The sequence below is a fragment of the Arachis ipaensis genome, chromosome B2 (genome assembly GCF_059453495.1).
Source record: "Arachis ipaensis isolate K30076 ecotype BB chromosome B2, ASM5945349v1, whole genome shotgun sequence".
NCBI lineage: Eukaryota > Viridiplantae > Streptophyta > Magnoliopsida > Fabales > Fabaceae > Arachis > Arachis ipaensis.
In genome coordinates, this window is record NC_142437.1 from 43,341,417 (window position 1) to 43,354,750 (window position 13,334).

The 13,334-nt window shown below is 28.0% G+C and overlaps 1 protein-coding gene across 1 annotated transcript; it reads left to right on the plus strand.

The window, feature by feature from the left end:
- The first annotated feature begins 6,202 nt into the window (after nt 1–6,202).
- On the plus strand, nt 6,203–11,710 carry LOC107628339 (putative vesicle-associated membrane protein 726). Its single transcript, XM_016331061.3, has 5 exons — nt 6,203–6,413; nt 9,969–10,110; nt 10,513–10,633; nt 10,752–10,814; nt 11,365–11,710. Exons 1-5 carry the CDS (start codon nt 6,224–6,226, stop codon nt 11,515–11,517), a joined length of 669 nt encoding a protein of 222 aa, XP_016186547.1. The 5' UTR covers nt 6,203–6,223; the 3' UTR covers nt 11,518–11,710.
- Nucleotides 11,711–13,334: the final 1,624 nt, after the last annotated feature.

The window sequence follows — 13,334 nt, forward strand, 5'->3', positions numbered from 1 at the left end:
TGTAATGGAATCCGATAAAGTGATCTTGCTTAAGAATGATGTATTCATAGGAAAAGGATATTGTACTGAAGGCATGTTTAAACTTAGTATTAATAAAGTGAATGTTTCCTTGTATGTTGTTGATTCTTGTGATTTATGGCATAGTAGATTAGCACACTTAAATTACAAATCAATTGAATATATGCAAAAGAATAACTATATTGATCTTAGTAACAAGGATTTTAATAAGAAATGTGATATTTGCATACAATTTAAAATTACTAAGAAACCTTTTCCTAAGGTTGAAAGAAATACACATTTATTAGAATTGATTCATAGTGATATTTGTGAGCTAAATGGCAATATTACTAGAGGAGGAAAAAGATACTTTATAACCTTCATTGATGATTGTTCTAGATTTACTTATGTGTATTTGCTTAGAAATAAAGATGAAGCTTTTGAAATGTTTAAGAAATATAAAATGGAAGTAGAAAATATGCATGATAAGAAAATAAAAGTTCTTCGTAGTGATCGAGGTGGAGAATATTTTTCTAATGAATTTGATCACTTTTGTGAATTACATGGTATTGTGCATGAATCTTCCGCTCCATATACTCCGCAACAAAATGGTTTGGCGGAAAGAAAAAACCGTACCTTAGTGGATATGGTTAATTCAATGTTACTAAATGCAAAATTGCCTTACAATTTGTGGGGTGAAGCATTATTGACATCATGTCATATCCATAATAGGATACCATCAAGACATAGAAAGGTTTCTCCTTATGAAATTTGGAAAGGAAGGAAACCTAATTTAAATTATCTTAAAGTGTGGGGGTGTTTAGCCTTTTATCGAGTTCCTGATCAAAAGAGAACCAAATTGGGGCCAAGAGCCATAAAAGGCACTTTTATAGGATATGCTCAAAATTCTAAAGCATATAGAATATTAGACTTAGTGTCTAATGTAGTTGTTGAATCAAGAGAAGTAGAATTTATTGAAAATAAATTTATCAATAATTCAACTTCTAATTCAGAGTATCCCCAAAATGATACTAATATTTCACAAGAAATAAATAATCAAAATAATAAACGTCTAAGCGACAAAGAGTTTATTGAACCAAGGAAGAGCTTGAGAGTAAGAAAAGAAAAGGACTTGGGTCCAGATTTTATTTCTTCTCAGGCTATCACCTTTTTGGTAGAAGGAACTAGGAATTCTGTAACAAACAAGATTCCTATTGTTATGAACATAGAGGGTGATCCTCAAACATTCAAAGAGGCTATGGCTTCAAGGGATTCTGCTTTTTGGAAAGAATCAATAAATGATGAAATGGACTCAATATTATTTAACAATACTTGGGTCTTGGTTGATTTGCCTCCAGGATCAAAGCCTATAGGATGTAAGTGGGTATTTAGAAAAAAGTATAATACTGATGGTTCATTACAAACCTTTAAAGCAAGGTTAGTGGCCAAGGGGTTTAGACAACAAGAAGGTCTAGACTATTTTGATACCTACGCACCTGTGGCAAGAATGACTTCTATTAGGGCTCTTATAGCATTAGCATCTATACATAAGCTTCATATACATCAAATGGATGTTAAAACAGCTTTTCTAAATGGAGATCTTAATGAAGAAATTTATATGGAGCAACCGGAAGGCTATGTGCTACCCGGAAATGAAAAGAAAGTTTGCAAATTAATTAAGTCTTTGTATGGGCTAAAACAAGCGCCTAAACAATGGCATGAGAAGTTTGATTCAGTGGTGTTATCAAATGGATTCTCACATAATAGTGCGGATAAATGTATTTACTCAAAATTTACTAAAGATTATGGAGTAATTATTTGTTTATATGTTGATGATATGTTAATCATCGGAACAAATTTAGAAGGAATTCGTATAACGAAGGAGTATCTAACTTCTAAATTCAAGATGAAGGATTTGAATGAAGTTGATACAATATTAGGCATAAAAGTGCATAAGAATGAAGTTGGCTTTACTTTAAGTCAATCTCATTATATCAAAAAGGTATTGGAAAAGTTTGATCATCTCACAATTAAAGAATCCAATACACCGTATGATCCTAATCTTAAATTAGAAGGAAACATGGGAAGACCTATAGCACAATTAGAATATGCTAGTGCTATAGGAAGTTTAATGTATGCAATGCATTGTACTAGACCTGATATAGCATTTGCTGTGTGCAAATTATCAAGGTTTACAGGAAAGCCTAGCAATCAACATTGGAAAGCTATAACAAGAGTTCTTAGTTATCTCAAGAAAACTATAAACTTGGGATTACATTATAGTGATTATCCCGCAGTTTTAGAAGGTTATTCCGACGCAAGTTGGATTACAAATCTTAGTGACAACAAATCCACTTCAGGATGGATTTTCACCATAGGTGGTGGAGCAATAAGTTGGGCCTCAAAGAAACAAACATGTATTACACATTCTACTATGGAGGCTGAGTTTGTAGCTTTATCAGCCGCAGGTAAAGAAGCGGAATGGTTAAGAAATTTATTATATGACATAAAGCTGTAGCCACAGCAGACGACAGCCATTTCAATCTTCTGTGATAGTGAATCAACCATGTCTCGAGCATATAATAAGGTTTATAATGGAAAGTCTAGACATATAAGTTTGAGACATGAATTTGTGAGGCAACTAATAGATGATGGTGTAATTACCATCACTTATGTAAGATCTCAAGAAAATTTAGCAGACCCTTTGACTAAAGGTTTGTCAAGGGATAAAATTAAAGAAACTACTGCTAAAATGGGATTAAAACCTATTATTGCTAAATGATGGGAACCCAACCTTATTCTAGTAGACCACTAGTTTCAAGGTTTAATGGGTAATAACAAGTTATTTAGCAATTGGAGCACTAAGGTATAGGATTTAGTGCTATTTACAATAAATTAGGAGGGTGAGTTTAAACTCTTAATGGAATGATAATATTATCTATCAAAAGATTCCACCTATATGAATATAAGAGTGGTGCCGCTCTAATCGAGAATTTTAGAGGTTTTATTCTCGTAAATATTCATGAAACCAGGATGAGCACAAGGCCATACAAGTGCTTAAAATTGTAAACTCTTGAACTTGGAAGGTATAAGTAATGTGTGTGATTTTTGGTACTAGCATATGGAGTATAGGTTTAATCGATTAGACACCTATTACTTCGTTAGAACTTTAAAATTTACATTAAAAGAATGTTTAATCTTAGTGACACATTCTTTATGCATATACTTGTATGGTATTTAAATTTTGTAAATAGTGGGGGATTAAAGGATATTTACAAATTTATATATATTAATATTAATTTTATTAATAATTAATATTAATATTTAAGTGAGCGGTTAAAATCTTAACCGGTTTTGAGTTAGTTATTTGTTAACCGGTAATATATATTTATGTATGTGATGGTTAGTGTGTGAAATGATACATTATGCCTATTCACACAACAAATAAAGAGTTGTGACTATTCACACAGCAACAAAGGGTCACAACCATTCAACATGGTACGTGACTTCTAGTTATTCATGCAACACATATATATAAATATCCCTTATACTCAAAACGGACTTCAAGAGAAAATTTTTTTCTTTAAGCCTTATTTTCTCCTTCTTCTAAAGTTCAAGAGAGTTAAGAATTTCTTACTATTGCTAATTAAGAAATTCTTAGGTTTCATTGTATCCTGGGAGAGTATTGTCATCAACCCTATAGCAACTAAGTGTGGGGGCAAATATCTCTCTAAAGAAAGCGATCTAATCGTGCCTTGAAACCAATACACAAATATAAGATTTTGTCATCTTCTCATACTATATACACAACATTGTTTTCTTCCTCTCCCTGCATTATGTCTCTCTTCCTCAGCTCAGTTCGGTGATAGACTCAACCCCACCAGTGACGGCAACGGTCCTTCACGCCTATGATAGGCACAACGGCGGCGTAGAATTATCCTTTGTCCTCGTCGCGTCTCCTTTCTATTTGATCTCTCTCTCTTTCTCTCTCACGTGCGATAACGTCGGGCAGTTCCCCCTCCGCCGATGCCCTCTTCTTCCTCTTCTCTCTTTCTTCTTTTTCTTCCGTTCTCTCTTCTTTGCAGCTCTATTTCTATCTTTTTCTTTCTTTCTTTCTTTTTTCTTTCATGAGTGAGGGTAGTGGCGGGAGGGCGGGAGAGTGTGAATTAGGGTTTGGTAAAAGGGATAAGGGTAGAATAGGTATTTTAATAAAATTAGAGAGTAGAGTAGTAATTGAAAACCAAATATAGTTCAATATAATTATTTTTGAGAACACTATTTATTTACCAACTTATAAATTATTTTTAAATAAGTACCCTAATTTAAAAATTAGAGATAATCTAATTAATTCTTTCTTATTCATAAAATTAAATTAACAAATCCTTCTTATTTTTCAATTACTAAAACTTTGAATTTTAAATAAGGAAACACCCAATTATTATGAAAATAAAATCATAAATAAATATAATAAATCACAAATACTTATTATTTAATTTCTAAAAATCGGGGTCTTACATTATCCATTGCCACTATTTTGATACTTTCTCATCACCACAAAGATTAGCTGTTCCTCTCCATCTCGTTTTTTCGAGTCTAACATGCCTAACGCAGCCGTCTCCCGCTGCTGGATCTGCCGCCTGAAGAATGCTGCTGTCAACCACCAACTCCATCTTTATCCGTGACGTTTTTCCATTTTTCGATGATCTGTCTAGCATTTTTTCCTTACCTATTCAATAGTTTTTCGCTAGTTTGCCATCTCTCTAACAATTTGCCGCCTATTTGGCTATTTTCCAGTAGTTCACCAACTCTCATTTTGGCAGTTTTTTGGCCGTTCGCCACGCTTCCAACAGTCCCATCTGTGCTTCTGTTCAATAGTTTCGTCTGCGCTTCTTTCTGGCGGTTCCGTTTGTATTTTTTTCTGAAAATTCTGTTTATGTTTTCTTCTGCAGTTTCATTTGCACTTCCTTCCAATAATTCCGTCTGTATTCCATTCCAACAGTTCCATAGACATTTTCTCTATTACTCTCTATTATCTTTCTAACAATAACATTAATACTTTTGACATGGGGTGAATTTTATAATTACTTTGACAAGGTTATTGATAGCCTTCCTTACTATTTACTTGGTCCTATCGCAGTGCGTTGATATGAAACCTTGGTTTTCATGAAAATCTTGGAATAATTTGTTAACTTTATTATCCAAAACCATTTTATAAACATGCATGCATGAGAGATATTAAGAGTTTATACTTTAAAGAATGTATTTTTCTCCTAAAAACTATTTCTTGTTGTGATCTTGGGTTCGACTTCTTATCTATGCATTGTACTTTCAATCATCAAAGCTCAAACAATGGTTGCTATTTATCAAATCAAATAATAATCTATAAGAATAAAGTTCATGCATACACTAACATACATGAGAATTTCTGAGATTTTCTAAGTGAAAATAAGAAGTTTTGCTCTATTTCATTTATATTGTGACACATCAACAATTTTGAGAAGAGAGATACGCTAGTTGAAAGAAAACGAATTTTATTATTTTAAAAATTTAATTAAAACAATAAAAATAACCCACATTAATTACTGATATGTCACAAAATGAATAAAATAGAACAAAAACTTTCATTTGCTCTTAAAACACCTAAGAAATTCACCGTACATACATCTACATTTGCATGAAGTCCTAGTCCACCAAAGCCACTTTGGTTTAAAGACAGACACATAACTTACAACCAATAATACTCATCTAGTCCCATTCCCATTTGGGATATATTAAAATAGGTTATAGAAAGAATACATAAATAAATGAAATTATATAACCACAAGATCCTTTTCAAACAAAACTATCTTTAAATACTCCAATAGACATTCTTATTATATAATTAAAATAGTCCTGAACACTTTGATGTTCTTTTAATGTAATTTGTTTAAATTCATTTTCAAATTTAGAAGAACATCATCTCTCTTTTTTTGGGAGGGCGGGGGGATTTCAATAGCAATGCCTTATTATTTATTTAAAATAACCTATTTTGAGTAAAGCCTCCGTAGCTATCGTTAATACAAGCATTGAACATATCTAATAAAAAACTCCTACAACACAAATCAACCATTTTGTTTCCTTTTCCAATACCCTTACCAATTTTCTCTCTTGCATATACTTTCTAGCCTCTCCATTCAATCCTTTGCACTTTGTTTTTCAGGGTCATTCTGTTTTATGTTTTCTGAAGATGGGGCAGCAAACTTTGATTTACAGTTTTGTAGCCCGTGGCACTGTGATCCTTGCTGAGTATACTGAATTTAAGGGAAATTTTCAAACAATTGCATCTCAGTGCCTTCAAAAGCTTCCTTCCTCCAATAATCGTTTCACCTACAATTGTGATGGCCACACTTTCAATTACCTTGCTGACAATGGCTTCAGTACGTTCATGATTTATAGGTTTTATCATTCCTGATTATATTTTCTTTGAAAATTATATTTGTTTATATATATGTATTATGGTGTATGTTTCTCTTTTGGTTTTGATTTTTTTTTTCATTTCCATTTGATGATAGTTAACCAGGATAGCAAGAATTTTAAAAGTTAAAATAATTGTTCCTCTTCTTACTAGAATTTTTCTAACCCCTGCCTCTCTTGCTCTAAAAGAAAAAAATATAAAAAGCATGTGAGATAGTTATTATAAGAACAAAATGTGAGATACTTATTCTTGGTGGGCGGGTTTTAAGTACTCGATAAGCCTGGAAATATGCCTTGGTCTTGGTGGAACCACACAATTGTTTTCATTATTATAGTCTAAAAATAAAAGGTGACACTTCAATAAAGATTTTATAATTATTTTTATGTAAAAAAAAAAATTTTTTGGATGATGAATTGTAAAGATAAATTTTAATATATTATTTTTATTTAAAATGTAATTAAAATAAATAAATTATACTTTTAAACAAAATATGCAAATATAGAAACGGAAGATTTTAAGAAAATAAAATAAAATTGTTACTATACAAACTTAACGAGCTTAGTAATTAAAAGAAAAGCTGCTGATGAAAAAGATTTGTCAAATAATAAGATAGTAGAAAAAATGCTAATTAATTTACCACTCAAATTTGATCCTGAAATATCAACAATAGAATTCACTAAGGATTTATTGAAGATAACACTAATAGAGTTAATAAGTTCATTAGAAGTTTTTGAATAAAGATTGGAAGCCGATATGATAACAATTTTATATAAAATGCATTTTATTTTGCAAAGGATGCTTATTTAGAAAGTAATATTATCAACCATTTTCTTTTGGAAAAGCATGACATGTTAAATAGATGCTTGAATTAGTTCACACTAATATTTGTTGTCTAATGAAAATATCATCTCTTAGTAGCAGTAGGTAGTTCATTCTTTTTATCGATTATTATGCCAAAATAATGTGGAAAAAAAATAATAGCCAAATTTGTTCTTGAAACATTGTTTATTCTTTAAATTAGTTCTCAAATAATTTTTTTAGTTATATTAGTTTTTGAAAGATAAAACGTAAGTCAAATTAGTTCTTTCGTTAATAGATGATCACATTAAATACCACATGCCATGATGATGTGCCAGGTTAATGCCACATATCACAAGATGATTGGTTGACGTATTAGGTCAGTGAAACCTAGCACACTACTTATCACTTGACACATAAAAATATTATTTATAATTAAAATAGTCTCTGAAAGTCTAAACGTAAGTTATTTTCATCCCTAAAATTTTTAAAAATTAATCAAATTAATCCTTATATAAATTTCTTTCATTTTTTTCATAATATTAAATTTAAAATATTTTTTATAGTAATAATTTTAATATTATTTTTTAGACCTTAATAAACAAAATTCTCTTTAAATAAAATAATAAGAATAATTAAATTATTATAAAATTATTTTATCATTTATATTTTAAAATTTTAGATTTTCAAATTATAGTGAAATTCAAAATCCTATAACTTTTAGTATATAGCTAATTTTAATATTTTAGATTTCACTAAATAAATATAGTAATTATTTAAAAAAACTATATTAAAATATTAAGATTCAACAAGTAATCTCACAAATCGATTTTTCAATTATTGAGTTCTATTATATAAATTAAATAATAATAAAAATTATAATTTTAAAAATTTAAAAGATTTAAATTTTAAAATAACTACTATATTATTTAGTGAAATTTAAAATATTAAATTTTTAAATATATAATTAACAATAATTTGATAAACTCGTTTAAATAAAAAAATTTCACTATAAAAAAATTACAATTTGAAAATGTAAATTTTTAAAATACGAATGACAAAATAACTTTATAATAATTTAATTATTTTTATTATTTTATGTAAAAATAATTTTTTTTATTAAAGTCTAAAAAATAATATTAAAATAAGTACTATCAAAAAATATTTTAAATTTAATAATATAAAAAATAAAAAAATTTATATAAAGACTAATTTGATTAATTTTTAAAATTTTAGTGATGAAAATAATTTACATTTGGACTTTTAGGGATTATTTTGATTATAAATAATTTTTTTACATGTCAAGTGACACGTGACATGCTAGGTATTACTGACCTGACATGTCAACTAATCATCTTATAACACGTAATATTAACCTACTACATTATCATACCACGTAACACTTAACATGATACATCATCATTTAACAAACGGAATAAAGATCAATTTGATTTATATTTTATTTTTCAAAAACTAAAAAAATTATTTGAAGATTAATTTAAAAAATATATAATATTTCAGAGACAAATTTCACTATTAACCCATAAAATTGCGATGAAAATAACATAATTCTAAACATCTGCTAAATATATTATAGGTAGAAGCTAGATACACAACAGTCTACCTAATAAACCATTAGTCAACTCATAATCACCTAAAATGTGGAGTTTACCAAAAGTGCTTCGTGAAATTGAGATGAAAAAGTCAAGGTATTCAGATTTCTTATGAGTTTGTTTGGTAAAGTAAGTATCTATGATATTATAATGAAAAGCTCTAAAAACTAACTAAAAAAAATTACGTGTTAAAAATATTTAGGATAATTTCTAAAAAAATATCTAAGATATTATCTCAGGAGAATTATCCAAAAATTAATAAAATAATGTCAGCCTAAAAAACATCTAGTTACACCAAATTGATTACGATGCGCCAACTTATAAACTCTATAAATAGCTCATAATAAAGTTCCTTTGTTCAAGTCACAACAATGCAAATTCTCTAAGACTTTGTACTCTTTCTTTTCAATAACAAAATTATTTCATTTCTATAATCATTCATCAAACTATCAACCACCATCCTTAATACATAATTCAAGTACAAACACATTAACCTAACTTAAAACTATTTTATAAAACTAATAGTGAGCATAAATTCGTTCATGGGATTAATAAAGGAAAATGAAATTCATATTTATGATAAATATTTTCAAAGATGGTAATGATTTAATGAGAATATATACTAGTACTCGTGGTATAATAACTTACATTATTACTTGATTTTTAGGTTAAAAAGATATTATACATCCCTTTCTTTTTTCTGATATGCAGTATAATATAAACTTTTAAGAGCTATTTGCCTCTATTATCATAAACTTAAGAATAGTTTCATTCACATAGTTGTATTCTTTGGATTTTACACCATATCATAATAGAGATAATACCTAATACTTTAATTCATTGTTTGTGCGTGGCACAGTAGTATTATCATAATGTTTTGAAAATTGAACTAGTGGTTTAATTTTTGGTCATAAAACAAACATTGTTAGTAGGAATCATAGATCTAGTTAGATTATATTACCAATGCGGATAGATATACATACCAATATATTAATCTCATAAATACTGATGTGACATTTTGTAAAATCCAAAATAAATTTAAAATGAAGTTGTAATGTATGTATGGATTTTGACATAAAATGACGGATTTATTTTGGATGTTGCAGCCTATTGTGTGGTCGCAATTGAATCTGCTGGTAGACAACTTCCTATTGCTTTCCTTGAGCGTGTCAAGGATGAATTCAGCAAAAAATATAGTGGAGGAAAAGCATCAACTGCTTCAGCTAACAGTCTAAATAGAGAATTTGGGTATCTAATTTTATAATCAAATTTTTGTAATGAATGCACATATTTTATTACATAGATAATAAGCATGCCATTCCAAAATGATCTAGTTTGACATTATACAAGTTATATTGTTATGCATTCATGCCAATGATGCCATTAACTAGCTTGCCTTTTCATGTTTTTAAGGCTAAAATTTATAATTATCACCTGTCTAGAATTTATTATCAAATTGTAGCTCTTTTAAGCTATTGATCCATGTTATTGTCTTACCATAATGATGTTTAAAAATATTTGGTAATCAAAGAAAATTAACCAAAAACAGCCATAAGTTACCTTAGACAAATTCTGCTCGTTTTTTTTTTTTTTTTGTCTGATGTTGGCTATTTTATAATGTCATATTTGTTTTATTTATGGTAATTGCAGGCCAAAATTGAAACAACAAATGCAATATTGTGTTGACCATCCTGAAGAGATCAACAAACTTGCCAAAGTAAAGGCTCAAGTTGCTGAAGTTAAGGGCGTAATGATGGAAAACATTGAAAAGGTATGATCTTCATGAATGTCATTAATATTATTGTTCTTTGTTAACAAAACAACATAATTTATCTGGAATAAAATAGAAGATTTAATTTTTTGTTTTTTTTGTTTTTTTGTTTTTGCAGGTTCTTGATCGTGGAGAGAAGATTGAAATGCTAGTCGATAAGACTGACAATCTTCGCTCACAGGTTAGAACGTGAAAGATAATTCATCAATTTAAATGGAATTATTTTTAAAATAAATTACTTCAATAACACTTTTAAAACTAAATTACCGTTGTTTCACAATATAGTATTTTATTTAGTGAAAACGTTTTTTAATTTTGTGGAGTTCTTAAATTTAAAATAAAAGATAGTAAACCAAGTCAAACCATAACTAATTTTAGAGGTTCAAAACATTACAAATCATAAAAAACTCCCACAAAATTTTTTTTATTATAATAAAAAAAATACATGCTAGTAATATGTTTCAAACGAACGACGTCTAAGAAAGAGAAATATTGGAGGCTAATATTTTTTATTAATATTAGCTAATATTTTGGACTAACAATTTATATTTATACTATTAGAATTTAGAATTTAAGGTTTAAGGTTTAAAATATAGTATTTAATATAGAATTGACTAAATATTGGCCAAAAAATATAAATTTTATTCATCATGTAGCATTATTTGTGTTTTAGGTGTAGATATTATGGTATGATCAAAAACTGTGTTGATTTGCTTGTGTTACTTATACAGGCACAAGATTTCAGAACACAAGGAACAAAAATGAAAAAGAAGATGTGGATTGAAAATATGAAGATCAAATTGATTGTTTTTGGAATCGCCTTATTGTTGGTTTTCATCCTTTTTATGTCAATATGTCGTGGCTTCAGCTGCTTAGGCTATTAACAATTTTTCAGATTTTGGACTTGAGTAGAAAATAGTGGGGTTGGTGGTTTTGTTATATATTTGTCTTACAGATCTACCAAATATAGCAAGTACATATCTCATAAGGTTTGAGAATAGAAAAACTAGGTTTGGCTAATCAATGTATGTCAAATATCTTTACATTTATAATAAATGTATAATAAATGATTGATAACTTTGATGGATGGAGATTATAAACCAGGACAGGAACTCTATCCATAAAGACAGAACCTATATTGTGTTTGTTTTATATTGGCATAGAATGTTGTAGGTAAAATTGCAGTTTTTTTCCTATGGTATCTTTTAGTTTGCCAAGCCAAAGAATAATGTATGGTGAATCTAAAATTTTATTTAAGAGTTTGTCATAGTCAATAAATTGGTGAATGCTACCCAACCCCCTCTAAAATAACATGTAAGTTACCCTTCATTATGTGTCACATTGTAATTGGTCCTTATCTTAACCATAGTTTGTAGTTGAGGCGCCAACATCATCGCCATCTACTGCCCTCCCACACAACCTCTCTTCCCAGTATAGCCAGCGCCTTTTTTTTTTTTTTTTTGTCATGGATCACTTATTACCCACATAATTAATGGTTAATTTGGTTATTAAATTTTTTTATTAAAAAAATATATCTTTATTTAATTACGTGATGGAATATATATTTATATGTAAAATATAATTAAATAATAAAGTACGAATAAATTAAAAATTAAAAGAATAAAAATACTATAAAAAATACTTGTGAGAAAGTTAGATTTTATCATTTTAAACTTGTGTTATTAATTTTAACAATTTATTTTTTTAAAAATAATTTATGTACGATAAAAAATATATTTTTTTCTGATTTTAATTATACTTTTAAGTACTCTAAATAGAGTTATTATATTATATTTTACATATGAATATATGTTCTATCCTGTAATTAAATAAAGATTTGTTTTAATAAAAAAAAGTTAATAACCAAACTAAACATTACTTAGGTATGTATTTCATATTTATCTCTTAAATATTTATACAATTTATTTTTTAAACTGTTATATTGGTCTCTTCTCTAATATAATACAAAAAATAAATTTTCGTAAAAATAATTTGTTTAATTATTAATTAAATAATAAAATACTAATAAATTAAAAATTAAAAAAATAAAAATACTATAAAAATACGGTAAAAAAGTTGAATTTTATCATTTTAAATTTCTGTTATTAATTTTAATAATATATTTATTTTTTAAATAATATATGTATGATAAAAAAATATGTTTATTTGTTTGGAGTACAAATTTTATTATTATATTTATATGTTCATGATTTTAATTATATATTTAAATACTTTGAATTGATTTATTTTATTATATTATATTTTACATATAAATATATGTTCCATCACGTAATTAAATAAAGATATATTTTTTTAATAAAAAAATTTAATAACCAAATTAACCATTAATTATGTGGGTAAGAAGTGATCCATGGCAAAAAGAGGCGCTGACTATACTGGGAAGAGAGGTTGTGTGGGAGGGCAGTAGATGACGATGACGTTGGCGCCCCAACTATGGTTAAGATAAGGACCAATTACAATGTGACACATAATGAAGGGTAACTTACATGTTATTTTAGAGGGGGTTAGGTAGCATTCACCCAATAAATTATTATATACATAAGATAAAATTTAAACTCTTAATACTTATTTAAATAGATAACTAAACTAACCACTCAATGTCCATTGGATTTGATTCTTTTTGTCGATACAAGACTACTACGACGACAAACTTTGAGTTAGGTGGGACGGAGTTCGAACC

Excerpts from the sequence above, each read along its gene's own strand:
- LOC107628339 (XM_016331061.3), top strand. The coding sequence starts at position 6,224 with ATGGGGCAGCAAACTTTGATTTACAGTTTTGTAGCCCGTGGCACTGTG. Across the intron at positions 10,111-10,512 it reads AGTCTAAATAGAGAATTTGG|GCCAAAATTGAAACAACAAA; the intron begins GTATCTAATTTT and ends TGGTAATTGCAG. Across the intron at positions 10,634-10,751 it reads TGATGGAAAACATTGAAAAG|GTTCTTGATCGTGGAGAGAA; the intron begins GTATGATCTTCA and ends TTGTTTTTGCAG.